The sequence below is a fragment of the Acomys minous genome (genome assembly GCF_964271855.1).
Source record: "Acomys minous genome assembly, chromosome: 15".
NCBI lineage: Eukaryota > Metazoa > Chordata > Mammalia > Rodentia > Muridae > Acomys > Acomys minous.
The window spans coordinates 4,770,216-4,788,288 of record NC_140497.1 but is presented as its reverse complement, the minus strand read 5'-3'; the positions used below and the strand labels follow the sequence as shown (position 1 = coordinate 4,788,288).

At 45.6% G+C, this 18,073-nt stretch overlaps 1 protein-coding gene across 5 annotated transcripts in view; it reads right to left on the bottom strand.

Moving 5' to 3' along the window:
- MYO16 (myosin XVI) overlaps positions 1 to 18,073 on the bottom strand; it is a 464,729-nt gene that overhangs the window by 221,129 nt on the left and 225,527 nt on the right. For all 5 annotated transcript variants that reach the window (XM_084759479.1, XM_084759478.1, XM_084759475.1 and 2 more), the window contains exons 14-16: positions 17,418 to 17,523; positions 12,574 to 12,691; positions 3,062 to 3,209 (exon numbers count right to left, since the gene is read on the bottom strand). In XM_084759479.1, coding sequence (XP_084615605.1) covers positions 3,062 to 3,209; positions 12,574 to 12,691; positions 17,418 to 17,523 — 372 coding nt within the window. The remainder of the gene's footprint in view (positions 1 to 3,061; positions 3,210 to 12,573; positions 12,692 to 17,417; positions 17,524 to 18,073) is intronic.

The window sequence follows — 18,073 nt, the reverse complement described above, 5'->3', positions numbered from 1 at the left end:
GAAATGTGCAGTTTTCACACACAGGACTCAAATGCCAAGGGTTTGCCTAAGCCATGTGACTGCACAAACGTTCACATGTCATAGAACCGTGGAGATTCACCTTTAAGTGACACTGGAGGTTTTCTTTACTTAAGAAAAAAGTCTTTGAAAAGTCTTCAGATTCAGCTCAGCTGTCCTGATAACCGCTCAGCAGGGAACACACTTTCCTGGGAGTTAATTGCTCAGCTCTCTCGTGACAGGTGTTTGCAGTTGTCACAAGTTCAAACCATGGTGACTCAGCTTTCTTTCTCTTGCAGAAGGTGAGAAGAGGGTCACCTGTTCTCAGTCAAATGACTGTTTCCCATCACAGCTCAAAGCCTGACCTTCGCCAAGGAGGAACATTAGGATGCAAGCCCACAATCCTCTCCATCATCAGTCAGCGGCCAAGGAGATTAAGAGTCTCTTTTTCAGGTTTAAAAGTCTAACTTTTCTGAGGTTAAGCCCACAGAAATCATTTCAAGTGAGCTGGAGACAAGCAATTACTGCATACTGCTGCTTTTGCTAAATGTCAATTTGCAGGAATGTAAGTTATATTTATCTCCGAGATATAACATATTATGCACAAAAAGAAAAAATACTGCTTAAATAAGAAATAGTTAGGGGCAAAGAAAAAGAAACACACAGAAGAAAGCGTAAACAAACAAACAAACAAAAATCAAGGTTTTGTTTGGCATTGGCTGGTCTGGGTTGTTTCCCTCTGAGCTGAGGAATGAGCGCCCCCTTGTGGTACTCATAGTATATGCTTTCTGTGTAGGCACAGCAGGACAGGCTGGGATGCTAGAGATGTTGCTGTTTTCATGCCCTGGAGGGATTGGGTGCGGACCTCTGTAGTTAGGCAGGTGTGCTGTGTCCTAAAGAGCCTTCCTGCGCTGTGGGCAGCGATGTATGTGTGTAGGTGGACTTTAACGCTCCTACAGGCCCTGTACATGTCTGTGGGAGGCTTAGAACAGTTCACAACGTAAGCACAGCTGAAGTGGAAGATGCATCTGCTGCGGCGACTCTAAGACCACAGGTAGAGACATTGTCCGTCCTTCAGAGTAACTGTCACAGAAGGCATGCTGAGTGCAAGGGGCCTGCAGGCTCTGGACTGTTGGATACACATCTTAACTGCTTCTCGTAGGTAGTGAGCTATTGTGTGTGAGGAATGGACATGGCACATTGCGAGACACAGGCTGTGGTGGTCTGTAGTGATTATTTTAAGACTCAACATCTTACTTGCTACTGTGTGCTTGTGTGTGTGCATGTGCGTGTGTGTGTGTGTGTGTGTGCTCACGTGCATGTGTGTGTGGAGGGGTAGGGGGTGTTAATTTGGAGCTAAGCAACAAACACAGGTGCTCTTATTGTCTTGTCATCTCACCGATACAAAGAGGCAGGTGGATTGCTGTGAGTTCGAGGCCAGCCTGATCTACAAAGTGAGTGCAGGACAGCCAAGGCTAACACAGAGAGACCCTGTCTGGAAAAACCAAAAGAAAAAAACAAAACAAAGCAAAGACTTCCAAACATGAATGGTCTGCTCTATCAACATTTAGAAAGCTAGCGATCCAAATATAGATCTGACTGGATATCAGCCAAGCTCCAGAACTGGGCCATCTAAAAGTCACAATGACCCCAACCCAAAATCAAACATCAGAGGAATATAAGCGCCATTCCAGAGGCACCAGTATGGCTGGTAAGAAAACCCATCAATAAGATAAACTCAGCAAGACCCACAGAAGTAGTCCCAAAAGTACCAAAGTACCATAATATACAGCAGATTTTCTAGCTGGTGAATGCTGTGTTTTCTTGTTAAATTCTATAAAATCCAGGCCAGCGGCCATCACACACATGGTCCCACTGGCATCTTTATATAACTGGAGCTTCAGTGTGTATTTTTACTGAAAATGTTGCCGAGAACCCATTAGCTCTCCATAATGCATGTTAATGAGACACTGTCTTTGTTGCAGAGCATTGACCTCTGTGGCTCCTGAGCATCCTGCTGGGGTTCCTCCCAGAGACACGCCAGGCTGCATGGCTTCATAGCAGCTTAGGGCACTGCAGCCACTCTTTGCATAAAGAGAAGCATCTGCTGTTCCCTGCCCATGAAGTCACCATGCCCTCCCCTGCCTGTCTCTGATCACATGCATTGGCCCTCTTCCTATTCCTCTACACCACACCGTCCCTCTAAGCCTTGGGTCATTTCTCAATTGTCCAGGATACTGGCCCCCAAGTCCCTGTGTGGACTGCTTAGGTATCTGTACGTCAGGTGCCAGGGGAAGTAGGCTTACTCATGCACCCGTCTAAAACAGGCATCGGCTACCACTTGGCTCCCTGACCTGATTGGTCTGTCATCAATCACTCTGATGACTATGCAGTCATTTGTCGCACACTTCCCCACAAACGATTCAACATGAGCTGGAGATTCTGAGTCCCACCAGCCTCTGCTCTGGATACTTCTACTTCTCATCCAAGCACGAATCTGGCCCAGTGCTATGTAGAGTTCAGGTTAGCAGCTGGCAGGAAGGTGTGCCTGGAACCTGTGTTGCTCAGGTGATCATCGCTGTGACCTCACATGTCCATCACAGTCACCAGTGGCTGCAGTTTAACAAAAGCCTTTGCCTTCTGTGAAGAACACGCAGCCTTGATTTAGAGGAGCACCTCCTCTCTTCATAGCATAATCTCAGCTGCTGCTAAGGACTACTGATCGTCGCACCATGGCCCAATGCTTTAGAGCGTGACAGCAGAACAGACAATATGCCCAAAACAGCCAAAGGCATCAGAATGTTTCCAAGCATGCTAGGTTCCTGTCTTTCCCTCTGAGCCCCAGTAAAATAGAAATAAAAGTTCATGTCAACACAGGGAACCGCCACAGAACCCAGTGTGCACTGGAGCCCTGCTGTCCAGATAACTCAGCCCTGACAGCAGCTGAGTCTTCCTTTGGCCATCACTTCACCTCTGACAACTATGAAGACAATTTGAAACTGAGAATGTGTTCACAATATTCAGAAGAAGAAAAAAAACTGTCAGAAAACCCTTGACCACTCACCGGTGTGCACAGAAGTTACTCAGGTGAAGTCGGCACTTTTCTTCGATGGATAAGCCGTCCATCAGCCATGAGAAGATCAAAAAGCTGCTCTGGCCGGGAGGCTGGGCCACAAGCCTGGACTTCTCCAGCATGTAAGTGGAAATCCTAGCTGGTTAGGGGAGCAGAAGAGACTCTGTTAAATGGCATTGTTAGTTCAATTTCCATAAATTTACATGTTAATTAATTATAAGCCATGACAATGAAGCTCCTTTTCCTACACAGACATTAAAAAAAACAAAAACAAAAACAAAAAAACAAAAAACCCACAAAGACACTTTACTTTCTACAGTAGCTTAGATCTACAGAGATGCTAAACCCAAGGTATCAAGAGTTCAGAGACCCCAATGCCTGCTGCCACAGTTAGTGCGGTTCCTGCTAAGAGCTTGTGTGATGCGTGGCTAAGTCTGAGGAGCCAGCATAGGCCTAAGCTCATCAGTGAACTTCAGGCTTTATGTAAGAGATCGGTCTCTGTCCAACACTCATGTCCCTTTAGAGAAAACTGTCACTGTGTAGAGGACCCACCCTTTTACCATCAAACAGGATTCCCTCTGTTTTAGTCAGGGTTTTCTAGAGAAACAACTGACTCTCCCTCCCCTCCCTCTCCCTCCCTCCCTCCCTCTCCCTCCCTCCCTCCCTCTCTCTCTCTCTCTCTCTGGTTTATTACAATGACTTATAGGCTGTGGTCCAGCTAGTCCAACAGTGGTTGTCTACCAATGGAAGGTCCGAGAATTCTGGAATTGTTCAGTCCACAAAGCTGGATGTCTCAGCTGCTTTTCCTGATACACCAGAATCCCAGAGAAGTGGACTCTAGCACCAGCGAAGGCACAGACATGCTAGCAAGGAAGCAGGCAGAGTATGAGCCCCCTTCTTCTGTGTCCTTTATACTTTATCTAGGCTGCCACAAGAAAGCGTGGCTCAGAGGAAAGGTGGATCTTCCCACCTCAAAGGGTCCAGAGAACAAGTGGGTCTTCGCACCTCAAATGATTTCCTTAAGAGAAACCCCTCCCAGGTGTGCCCAGCCACTTGGGTTTTTGTTAATCTGGGTACCCAGATTAACTATAGAATAGAATGGTGGACAACTAAGAGGAGTCTTCACACACACACACACACACACACACACATACACACACATGTGCATGCATGCACACACTCATGGCAATTGAACCACGGAGAATTTTGAAGTTGAGATCTTCTAGTTTTCATTCATTTTTATTTTTAAACAAAAAATAATCACAAAAGTTTCTGTTTCCTATTAAGCCTATACTAAGTCATCATTCAGGAGTATGTGTGCACTTGACCGAACAGAAGTGTGCAGCAGATTGCACGCTGGTCTTGTTCATTGCTTTCTGCGTCAGATAAGAAGCACCTTGTAAGAAGGGGAGGCTGAGAACTCCTGGGGTCTTCTGGCCTGGGACCCAGGCTGATGCACACTCACTGCTCCCAGCAAAGACTCTGACTTCAGTTGCAGCAGTGATCAGATGCCAAATCACGAGTGGCTGGAAACCCCTTCATCTAAATTCCTAAGCAGGGTAATTATTAATCATGCCAGTTAGCACATCTCCAGCAGTGAATAAAATTGCTTGGGATTAAGGGTTCTGATGAGCAAGATTGAAAGGAAACAGCATTTTGAAGGAGCATCTACATGCAGACTCAAACACAGGCTGACACAGTCTTAAACCAAGAGCATGGTCCAGCATCAGGGGAGGCAAGGGGGCTCTGGGTTTGAGGGGTTCCAGCTCTTAACTGTGGCCAGGCCCACTTGAGAGCGTGCTCCTCAACAGACAGCCTGATCTCACCCCTGGTGTGTTTTGAAACGATTTCTAAGTTGGAAACCGGTCTTGATTAGAAATGCAGTTGTCACCCTCCACAGCTGTCCCCATGTCAACCCACGATTCGGGCAAGGTCTCCAGACACCTACATACGAATATATTTCTCAACAAGCTTGACTCCGAGGATACAAGTTGGTTTGTTTGTATCCAAGGCCGCAAGTACCTTTAGTGTTTCAGAGAGCCAGGCCAATCCTTGTTCTCAGGACCTAGAAAAAATAGGTTACTTTGTTTCCAGTTAGCACCTCCTCTGAAGCCTCACCACCTGCCATTTCTAAGAAGCACTCAGAGAAGACCATGGGCACAGAGAGACGGCAGCTGTTCTGACATGCCTTTCTCCCTAGTTCGCCTGAGCTCACTCACGTTGGCGTGAGGGGGCATCTACCCAGGAGCCGTCAGAGACAGTGATGCAACAGGAGGGTGCTTTTCTGGGACGAAATCCCAGCCGAACCTGGCGGGGCCACTCTGCACACCCTTTTCATGCCAAACATATCTTTAATATGAAGAAGAGGAAGCAGAATGTTTCAGGATCCCTCTGGAGTTCCAGAAGGTTCCACTAAATATACCTATAGCATTTCAGACACCAGGTACATTTCAGAAACAACCTCTTTAAACCTTTAAAGCCTTGGACTTTAAACCCATCTTCCTTATCTGCAAAGCCCAGACTGCTTGCAGCCCTCAACGTGATACAGGATCAAGCAAAGCACTCCGTTAAAGGCATGTCCATGGAGGTGGATGGCGTGATGAAGGTGTGTCTCATGTGCTATCACCTCTTCCATTTAATTAAAAATCAGGACAAGACAGAAAAGCGCTAGGCGTAGCCCTTCAGGTGTGTCCACTCTCATTTCTTTCAACCTCTTAATTTTTACATTAACAAAGTAGGTCACACAGCAGTGGTACACTGGAGGGCATTTCCCACTGTGAGTAGAATGTGGTTTTTAACTGATGTTGATCTGGGGTTTTTCACTCCAGAGGAAAGGCTGAGAGCCAAATGCTTTCCCATTCCACATCGGGACTCTGAGTCTACTCCTTAAGCAGCAACCCAGTGCATAAGTATGGGAAAGAGATAGTATTCACTTCGACGTGAAAACAAAAAAGAACCGGGTTGAAACATCTCCACTCCTGGCAACTTTGAGTTTGTAATGATGATCTTCACCACAGTATTTTTAAAAAGGAGATTGATGCAAAGAGTTAGGATGGGCTGTCCACAGTGGAAGAGTTGGAAAGGAGAACACGGTCCATGTAGGCTAGCGTGGCTCCATCAACCTGGCTCCTAGGCACTTTCAGGGAGCTCAGGCCTAATAATTATGTCCATATTGCCTTTGTGACCTTGATGATGTTGTCTGAATCTGTGCTGTAGCCACACAGGATGTAGTAACCTTACAGATTCTTGACATACTTTATCCTTCACTAGTAAGTTTCATGGGAAGTCACAGCTCCAGAAGAGATTGTCCCCAAGCCAATGTTTGTGTCAGACAGGGAAAGTCTCTGTTTCCTGGGACAAGGTTACCTTCCCAAGTGTTTGGTGAATGGCAATCTGTTGAGAGCCAGGGCAATCCATGGTTTTCTCAGAGGCCCTGACGAAAGAACAAAGACAACCTAGCTGTGTCCTGGCCCAGAAGCAGACCTGACTTATTGACAGAGCTGGGTTCTTGGGAACTCGGCTTTCCCACCAAATAGACTAGAGTTACCCTCTAGAAGCTACTCTGCGCTCTGTGATGCGCTTGAGAAATCCCGCGTTCCTCTCGTGCAACATGGCTTGCTTAGCTTCGTGCTGGCTTTGTCCAATTGTATGATGGTTTTCTGCTGACTCTGTCCCATATTTTCCACCTGAAAACTGTATACAAGATGCTGTACTTCTTAATAAACTTGCTTGGCATAAGATGTGGCTTATCTAAGACCCCTTTGTCCACCTTTACTGTCTTCTTCACTTTCTAATCTTCTGGTGCTTCCTTTTATGACTTTGTCACTGAAGGAAGGCCTGCTAGTTCAGGGCAACACCCTCTTCAATAATAAACATTCCAGAAGCTATCATATCACTTTTGAGGAATTATCTGGTCAGAGAGTCTCAGATTTTCCAGGGGTAAACATTATGGTTCATCTTTGAAATTCTAGTGTCACGCCAAGGTGTGGGACATGAAACACTCAGCTCTCCTCGATGCTTTCTGTAAACAGGGAGGCCCGTGGCACTAACACTAAGGCCACTCATGACAACTTTGCCAGCTATGTCTCCGTCCTAATTGAAAAACTAGGTACAGCCTTCACAGGTCAGATTATAAGACCAATAAGTGGCAGTCTTGAAGGTTAAGTGAAGAAAAACAGAGAGAAACAATGTGGGCAAGCACAGCATCTGGTCGTTTCATTCTGCAGCTGAGAAGAGGGAAGTGAAGCTCACCAGGCCTTGCAGCCCAATGTCCAGGCTTCCACACAACCCAAAGCCCCTGTTACATGGCGCCAAGCAGTCTCACATGAAGGCTGCATTAACTAGACTTCTTTTTCCCAAGAAGCCATGTTCTTCAAATAACAGAGCACCAGTTGCATGGGCTAAGTGGGTGAGAACACTCTCAGATTTTGCCGTTGAGTAAAGCCAATAATGAGGGGCACAGGATGATCTTTCACTCTGTCTCCAAAGCCACTTTGCTCCCTAAAACAGTCTCCATGCGTTCCATAAAATCCTAACACAGCAGAAGCCTTCTAAATATACACTTATATGAGGATAACTTAAATGAAATCACCAAATAATGGGGAGATGGAGCCCCTACTGGCTCTCGTCACCAGATGAAGCTCCCAGTATTGGAATTGAATTACATCCAATTGAGTTGTTAGCCAAATGGGAATCCCCAAACAGCCCAGGTTGTTGCCAAACTGTAGGTTGCTCTGCACAAACTGCTGTCAAGGTACCATTGCTGAGGACAATGCCCACGTAACTCATTGAATGTGGAACTGTTGGGCTGATACCTTCTTTAGAGCCTTCACCTCCATTTTCCAGCTTCTTCGGTGCCGAAGTTACACTCCATACTATCAAAAGAGAAATATAATGCCGACCCTGCCACAGACTCTTTGGTCTACAATGGTTTAATACCTGCAAGATATATTAGGGCAATGGTGGCACAAAGCTTGTGTGAGTAGCCAACTGATATCTGATTTGACTGGGCCCTGCTCCATGAGTTGGAAGCCATATCCAACACTGCCTGAGACCCAAGAGCCTGAGACTAGATAGCTCAGGAACCTGGGTAAAAGAACATAGCAATAAACTGACTCTAGTGGCATTCAGCCATGCTTGCCATCATCAGAGATGCTCCCTCCAGAAGCCAAAGGGAACAAATACAGACATAATGCAGAAAATGAGAGACCTTGGAAGACTCATCCCTAAACGGGAGGTCTCCATCACAACCCTCCCCTTGAGGTGCATGTCCTTCCCTCAGCAGAAGAGGAGGCACAGAGACTGTAAGAACCAAAGGGCACGGAGGACGCCAAGAAAACACTGTCCTTGAAATCAACTGAACAAAGCTCATATGAACTCAGAGATGGAGGCACCATGCACAGAGCCTGCACAGGGCTGCACCAGGCCCTCTGTGTACATGCTATGGCCTCCAGTTTAGTGTTTTTATGGGAATCCTGGGAATGTGAGCATGGGGTGTCTCTGACTCTCGTTCCCTCTCTTGGGCTTGTTTCTTTCTGTTGGTTTGTTGTTTCCAATTGTGATGTATTAGCTTTTATTTTATATAGTATTATATTATATTATATTATATTATTTATTATAACATTTCTTAGAAGCCTGTTTGTTTTCTAATAAGAGACAGAAAGTGAGTGGATCTGAATGGGAGAAGGTGGAAAGGAACTGGGAAGGGTAGAGGGCGGGATATATTATGTATATACTGTAATCAGGATATATTATGTGAGGGAAAAATCTATTTTCAATTAAAGGGAAAATTTTGCATATGTTTTAGAGTGACTGACAGTCTCATAATTTTGTTCACTTAAAATAAAAGCTGTAAAGTTGGACCTGGGGACAAGTGTCTTCCTTCATCTCACAGGCACGCTTGTGTGGCACACTGGAAACCCCTACTTTCTCAGACAAGAGATGCAAATGTTAGGGTGAAGGCCCTGGTCTCAAACAGGGTGCTTCCAGAATGAATGGGACCTTCTTTGGCAAATCTTTCCTCAGTTTTACACACTGACTCCTTGTACATGTCCTCATGCGATGAAGTCCCGCAGTCCTGAAGGACAGTGGTTCCTACATGGGGGACCAATGGAACAGTGGCTTTGTTAAATGAGAAATCACCTGGGCAAAGCACCAAGGTGCAAGGTGGCGGCCAGGCCAAGATGTTATTTGTTAATAAAATTTATACAAAAAATCAATTTATAGCTAGGGGTTCATAAAACTAGGCCCAATATATTCTTTTATGTTGCAATTTGTGGTTACATTCTGCCAAAATAACTGTTGATAAATTATTTAAAATCACTAATAACAACCATAAAAGAAAGTACCAATACAATGGTAATCACTGCTTTATACATGCTGATAATGTACACAAATACAGTCTACCATGAAGTGCAAAAGCACTATGTCATCTTCAGTCATGTGACGTGATTCGAATGTAATGGTCTCACTGCCATTTCATTAGATATTTTAATGAACATTTAAAATTCAGCTGCTTTCATAGCAGCTACACATGAGTGAATGAGCTCTCTTGATAGTTTACATTAATGCATCTTTCCCTTTTATAAAGTGTGTGTGTGTGTGTGTGTGTGTTGTCCCCCCAGCCCCCATCAGATTTGTTTCAGCAGGTCTCAGACACTGAAATTCTTGAATATTCTGGGGCTTCATGCTCACTTCATTTGTTAACATGAACAGGGAAACAAGATAAAGCTGCCATGTCCTTTGCTGGACCTCAGAACATCCCATGAGGCATGAGCAGAGGTCTCATTTTCAAACTTTTGAGTTTGAGTCTTTTGAGTACAAAGAAACATCTTCACAGGCATCTTAGTGTCCTGACTGTATCCAACTGCTCTTAGAGCTCTGTTGCCCACTTCCTCAGGACATCAGTCATGACAAGAGAGCTCACAGCCCTCAGACTCTATGATGGATGTTCCTGTGATTAATTGATTGGCATGGCCCATACACTACACAGAGCATTTCTGTCTTCAAGCCCCTGTCCATAGGGTAGGGAGGTTAGGTCATAGGGCCTGCCCTTGAGTCTCTTCTGTCTAGCACCAGCAGTGTAATCTCCCCACTCTCGAAAAACAAGGTCCTTGAAACTTGAGTTTCCTGACACATCTTCTCAGAATACGTCATCATCAGTTCTCCTAAAGGAAAGAGGTGAGCTCTGAGTCTGAGCCCTTCAGAGCACTGGGCTTCATAGGAGGAGGATGTCTTAACACATTTCTGAGAATCCCAGAACAGCACCGACTTTCTGTTTTATTTCCAGTTAGCTTTATTTGCCTTAAATTTAAAATCCTAGAAAAATAATCACGAAAGTATTTGACAAGATTTTAAGAACACAGCAGGAAGCTTTCAAAGCTACAAATGTAAATGGTGAGTTCTGTGGGGTGTTAATCAGAACAGAATGAGAAAGCAATATGAAAGTGAAGAAATGTGGAGAGTGCCTTCCATGATGTCTGCAGGATGGATTCTCCAAGGGGAGAGTGAGCCAAGCCAAAAACACACACACACACACACACACACACACACACACACACACACACACACGCATGCACGAGCACACACACAGCCTTGAGAGTCACCCAAGTTACACACAGAGCCCAGAGAGTCACACAGGTCACACACAGAGCCCAGAGAGTCACACAGGTCACACAGAGCCCAGAGAGTCACACAGGTCACACACAGAGCCCAGAGAGTCACACAGGTCACACACAGAGCCCAGAGAGTCACACAGGTCACACACAGAGCCCAGAGAGTCACACAGGTCACACACAGAGCCCAGAGAGTCACACAGGTCACACACAGAGCCCAGTGAGTCACACAGGTCACACACAGAGCCCAGAGAGTCACACAGGTCACACACAGAGCCCAGAGAGTCACATAGGTCACTCACAGAGCCCAGAGAGTCACACAGGTCACACACAGAGCCCAGAGAGTCACACAAGTCACACACAGAGCCCAGAGAGTCACACAGGTCACCCACAGAGCCCAGAGAGTCACACAGGTCACCCACAGAGCCCAGAGAGTCACACAGGTCACACACAGAGCCTAGAGAGTCACACAGGTCACACACAGAGCCTAGAGAGTCACACAGGTCACACATAGAGCCTAGATTCTAGTGCACTTGGGCTAAATTCTCTTTCCCGAGGAATCCAAGGTAGGAACACACATTCTATTCACATGAGCCTTGGTGTCAGTCCTCACCTTCTACCTTGTTTGAGACTCTGTTTCTTCATAGTTTGTTGCTTCCCACACCCAACTAGCTGGCCCATGAGCTTATGCAGATGGGACCCCTCATCTCACTCTAGAAGCACCGGGACTACAGGCATGTGCTCCTGGCCCTGGTTTTCCTTGGTTTCTGAGGACTGAATCGCAGGTCCTCTTGGTTTCAGGAAAGTGTCCTCACCCACTTCCTTCAGCTCTCTTGGTTTCCCTGAGGAGAGGGCACACTAACTCTCTCCAGGGGAAAGGGAAGACACACAGGAAGGACGATGGGCAGCACCTTAGGGGCAGTTAGTATGCTCCTGTGGTAAAGTGGCTATGGACAGAGACGGAGTCACTCTAGCAGAGCCCCAGATGAGGGTCTCCCCTTGGCAATGTGGAGTAGGCTTGTGATGCCCAGGCTCACGCTTCCATGGCGTGAGGGTCAGGGCTGCACTAGGCTCGGAAGGGGCCATGCGCTCAAACATCAGTGGGTATGAGACACCCCAGAAAATCTCCTTCCACACGGTGGAGCAAGCGGGGGCCAGTGGCCTGGGAACCAACACTGCTGACAGACTGCCTAATCTGACCAGAGTCCTCATCTGGGTCTGCATACCTGTATGGCAAAGGAACAAGACACAACCTTTTCTGCCTGGTCTCTGGGAACGTCTCACCAGGGAACTTTACTACTATGGCCAGGACCCACTGGTCAGTAAAAACTCGAATTATAAATGAGCTTCCAGAAAAGACAACACAGTTAATATTAAAATCTAACAAGATGCCAACTCTGTTACAGTTTAGTTTGGTGATTATTTTAATGTATGGATTGGTTTTAATTCAATCATTTAAAAATTCAGATTTGATGTGAGCAGATCCCACTGTGTGCTATGTGAAAGAGCTGTACACGGATATGGTATACTGGGTTGTTTGCACCTTTGGGGGAGAAGTATGATTCTTGACAGCTCTTTTTTGCTAAGTGTTGTGTAATTTATACAGCAGTCCTCCTGGGAAGGCCCACCTTGCACTTGAGAATATTTTTAATTCCCAGAAAAGTTTGAACTTGAAACCTGACACCTTGGGATGCAGAAGACACACCTCCTCTCAGGATAACTGGCCGGCTTTATTAGAAAACATCTCTAGGATAGGAATAAGAGGTTTATAAATCTGTGGGTGGTGGTGAGGGGACTGCCCCTACTGCCTTGGTCTGTCATTGGCTTCTCTCTGCTAGAGAGTGAATGCAGGCTTCACAGGGACCCTCTGCTGGCTAAGTGTGAACTTACCTCCAATCACATGCTTTCTCTTCTCACAGAACTGCAGTTCCCAGTATTGTATGAGGCAACTGGAGACATTGTTGAGTGTGGTCTTGGCATGTCCAAAGGCTTCCAAGATACACATGGCCTACAGCACAAGAGAGACTTTGACTGGAGTACTCCTTAAAATAGTAAAATTTGGGGGGTGCTAGCAAAGATGCTGGGAATATCCTGCTCTCTGGATGGCCCTGTGTGTTCCACATAATGCATGCTGGCTGTTTAAGGTTACTCACTCCTGAAATGGAAACTATAAGTACACACACTATGTCAGGTTAAGGTGTCACATGCTTTACCACCCTGCATGTAAATGGAAGCCAGTGTCACACAACACCCCCCCACACACACACATGTGTGCACACATAGTGTGAGGGCGCAGGCCTGGTGGATTATGCACACATGTGTGAGCATGACGACATTCGGGGTCCTGCTCTGTCATTCTCCATCTTACTCCCTTACAACAGGATCTTTCCCCGAGTCAGTAGCTGAGCAGGCAGCCAAGAAGCTTCAGGATTCTCCTGTCCCTGCCTCACCATAGTGGAGTCACAAGCTTAAAGACGACATTGCTGGCTTTTCACATGGGTGCTGGAGTCTGAACTCAGGCTGTTACCACACTCTTAACAACTGAGCATGTGTGTGTGTGTGTGTGTGTGTGTGTGTGTGTGTGTGTGTGTGTATTTTTTAAATAATTAGAAAGGACATCAACCTGACTCGTGTGACACTGGTCAGCCCTCCCTAGCCCTCAGGCATGCTTACCACAGCCTTCAGCATGCAGGCCTGCTAACCCCTTCCTTGGCTGCACTGTGCCCTGTTTCGACCCCTCCTCTCTTGCAGGAATGGAACTGAACAATTAGTTGACGTCATCAACATGACCCCGCCTCAGCACTGTGCTTTGTCTCCACACTTGGGGGCCGGTGGTTCTGAGACTCTAGTGCGAGCAATTCAGGTGGACCGCGGGATCTGACGTAGTCTCTAAACAAGTTTCTTCGAGTACTGAGCATTAAGCGAAATGCGCTTCTCATGCATCAGCTGAACTTGGCCCTAATACAGACAGTGGCTGAGCAACTCTCCAAATGTCTGGCAATCTGGAAAGTTCTTTCTCTTTCAAGACTCTACAGTCATGCTAAAGGTAGCTCTGAGTCAGCCACCTGAGGGCAAAGGTCCACCCTCTACTGATTCAGCAGGCCCTTGTCTGAGACCCTTTGATTTATGACATTATTTTTGAAATCATTATTATAAATTTTTAACAAATGTATTGAGTCCTTTTAAAAAGCCTTTTTGGCGTGTGTTATATTCAGGCAATTATCAACTTGAGAAGTGTTCTGCACAATGATTAACTGCTATAAAGCAACACTTTGATCCCAATTACAAATCAAAAATGCTAAACATAATAATGAAATGTGTTTAACCATCTGGTTTTGAAGCCTGCATTTCTAAAGAAGACACATTAAATCTTTACAAAACTCTGTGATTTGGGCCTAAAAATTAACACAACCCAAAGCAAATTGATATCAGGTGTAACAGAACTGCCCTCCAATAATTAGTGATCAATATGTTCTCATGTTTCTTTTAAAGTTACATTGGATATGTAACTATGCATATATTAAAATCAGCATTTAAATTCATTCTCACTGCAGAAATGTACTGTAAAGCAATTAGTTTTAAAAAGCCATAAAACAAAATGAATTTGAAAATATTTTATGTTTGCATTATTTCTGTGTTGTAGTTTACAACAAGGTGGAGGTTCTATTATTTTACAAGGAAGAATGCCATAGATGACAGGTGATGTGCTGCTCCCAGACAGGAAATGTGGGGCAAAGGTCACATGCTTTGAGTAGCTGCCCTCCCATCTCAGGTTCCTAAGTGACTCACTCTAAAGCATTAAGCTAGTTCCTTCAACCCCCTTCACCCTAATGCAGGAAAGACTTTTTGGTGGTTTGCTTGTGTGTAAAGAGCTCAGCTTTGTGCCTGCCGCAGAGCGGACACAACACATGACAGACTATTTTCTTTCCATTAGTGACAGTAGACACGGTTCTGCTGTGCTTACAGTGTACCTGCCCACGTTCTAGCACTGGGCATGTGTGTAAACACAAATACACACATGTGTTTACATTTGAGTGTTTTCAACCACCATCAAAGTCTCCACTTTACCATCAATAAAACTAGATCACCAACTGCCAGGATCACAGACTCCAAACGTCCTAGCTGGGATTCGAACCAAGGCAACCTGGCTGCAGAGTGGCACACTTAATCACAGCCTCATACTGCTGACTTCATCCAACTTGTCTGGATTAGCGTAAAGACATGTGAGGTATGACACTGATATAAAGCTAAAGCCATTTAAGAATTGTAAATTCTTAACAGACTTTTTCAACGCACACACTGCTGCATGCTTCCAGATGACAATGCTGAGCTAGAAACAGTCAGCTACTGTCTTCTTTATTAGCCAGTCAGCCAGTAGGTGGCACTAAACAACTGTATTAAGAAAAAAGTGCAAGAGCCCCAAACTGGTAGTACTCTTCTGTCTCCTTTGACTTTGAAACAAAATTATGAGAATAGCACATAGCAATAAAATTTTAAATAAAAATATATGGGGGAAAACCTACTTTCATCCTCGATATTTACTTATTAAAATTTTATTGGACTGGTTTTTTTGCCATTTATACCAATGTGGTATAAACTTCAATAGTTATGGTAGCTATGTGCTATGAAAGTAGCTAATTATATTGTATTTCCTAGAAATAAGGGTCCGAGGGCTCTCTAATGAATATCCACGCATCAATTAATCAAACTGAGTCTGTCACTCCCTCTGCAAAGGGACTTCTCCGCAAAGGCTCCTTTAAACGACTGTAGGAGAATTCAAAGAGCCTGGAACTCAAGAAGACCCTCGCAATTTCTTTTTAAAATGTGGCTTTTCTGGTTTAATCAATCCAGTGACATGAAAACCCTCACTTCTGATCTTCAAGATTCAGATACAAGAGTTAGACACAAAACAGTGTTGGGGGGAGGGCCGAGGAGAGCGGGGCAGGGGGTGGGGGGTGGGGGGGTGCGGATGGAGGGCAGAGGAGGCTTAGGTGTTCCCAGGCTGACGGAAGAGAAGCAAAGCCTCTGGCCTGGGACACCACCCTCCACTGATCACAGGGAGCACAGAAGACACGCTGGGAGGCCTCTCACAGGATGAGGCTGCAGTGGACCTCAAATACCTTTGCTGTGTAGCCTCAGAAGTATACAACCAGGGGACCGAGAGCAAGCTCACGCCTGCACCTCAGCGCCCACCCTCCTTAGCATCTCTCCTTGTTCATGGTTCCTGGAACATCATGCACCAGGAAAAGGAACTGACAGTCCCTGAACCTCTCAGAATCCCACCCACTTGGTCTCATGGGGCTGCATGTAGCTTTGTCACTGGTGCCGCTTGCAAGAGGTCTCTTCATTACCCTCGGCTTGACTTTTCATGGAGATGCCCTCCATCCCATAAGCTCTCACTTTTTACTCTCTAGCTTCCTTTTATTTGTATAACCTTTAGTAGCTAGATAAAACCTTCCCTTTTTCTCTCAGTCTACTGTAGATGCCACCAGCCTTCCCTCAGTGGGAAGTTTGTTTGTGATGTCCCAGGCCAAGCTCTCTGCATGTCTGCCTGTGAGAAGTCCCCACTGAGGGCTCACGGTCAGTCACTCAGGACATCTCACCTGCCCCTTCTCACACTTCCAGTTTATCAGGCTCTATTTTAACCTCACTGCTAAATACCTCTGTGCACCAAGGGTGCTCTGTCTACTGATTCAGTCCCGCCAGCCAAATCTCCCTCCTTCGGGATGTAGTGCAGCGCCCCCCCCCCCAATCTACTGCATTCTACAGGTGCTCTGTAATGTCACACAGGTTTACAGTCGTCACAAATTCCTTTGACGCTTGCATAAACCCCTGTTTATTTCCCAGGATGTTTTGCTGAGCCTGCCTTGGGCTTCATGGACTAAGACAATGATATTTGTGTGGATGACATTTAAATTAGGGAACCCCAGAGTTAACGTGGAATTTGAACATGTCACGAGGAGTGAAGAACACACACAAATGAGTGAGCAGGCATTTCGCTTGAAGTCTGTGTGGAACCGGTGGCTTTGTTTCCCCAGTGCGAGCAGACTTGGGAGAGGCCCACCGAACCAACTCAACAGGAATTAGAAAGTAGTCACTTAGACTAAATAGCAAAGTCAATCTACATAAAGTGATCAGAATGCACTTTAGGAATTACAGAACCAGTTCTCTTGCCAATAGATGATTATCTTAGCTGGTAATTTAGAGGGGAAGACTATTGTTCCCTGTCATTTCAATTAAGTCAATAGATTCTGTTATTTCCATTAGTGAACCTGCATTTATCTTATAACCCTGTCGATTTATTCACGTTTCTCGTTTGGGAGTGTCAGCGGCTGGCATATTAGCATATTCATTAGCATATATGAATAAAGGCTTGCCAGTCTTCCCAACTGCCACTTCAGAGCAGTGGAGTGGACTGATGCATTTTTGTAGAGGATACGGAGCTTAATAAACGGTTGCAGATTAAAACCTTCCATGCTTACTGTGGCCACTTCTGTTAAAAACACTGGAACTTTACTGCTGTCTATCACTAATGCCTGCCTGGCATTGCTTTTCAGGCAACTCCCACCCATCCAGAAGTATCAGCTGCAGCCTTCTGTGCAAACACACCAAGACCTTTTCTTTTTTATTTTGACCGTGCTTTGGCTGTGATGGTGTGTCACTGTATCTGCAGGTGACATTGTACTTGTCACAATCCACTCACTCACAGACTCATCAGCCCAGAAGCCACTTACATGCTTGAATCTGGAGTCGAACATGGTGCGACTGGAGCCGGCCCTGCTGGTCAGGTGCCTGATGATCTGCTTGCTGGCTTGGGTCTTCCCTGATCCTCTTTCTCCGCTGTGAAAAAAAACCAACAAAACAAACAAACAAACAAACAAACAAACAAAAAAACAGGGGAAACATAAATTCATTGGCTTAGAAGAGGGAGAGAAAGAGAGAGCCAGAGGTGATTCTCAGACGCAGAGATGGTGGGAGAGACACAACACTGCCTGGGAGCCACTGATGGGAAGTCTCTACTCCTCATCTGATAGGTGTGTCCTAAGCACCCAGTCAGCAGGTGTCCTGCTTTGCTCGCAGTGGTGTGCTGCATGTCAGGACTCCAGAGGGCCACCTGACAGCTGTCTTCTAGCGGCTGAAGGGCTAGCCATGTTCTAATGGCATTTCAACTAAAGGGCATTAGCTAGAAAAATGTTGAAATTTTAGTAATTGAACTCTCAACTTGGTGGACGACCTACTCTTCTCAGTCCATCGTCCTGATTTGTGAAGCTTCTGGGATGAAAGCAGGTCACCACTGTGACACTAAAATAAAGTTTGTAAAGAAAATTAAAAATAGCATCTTATCTGGTGCTAATTTATAGAACATCTATTCTAGAGATATTCAACATTT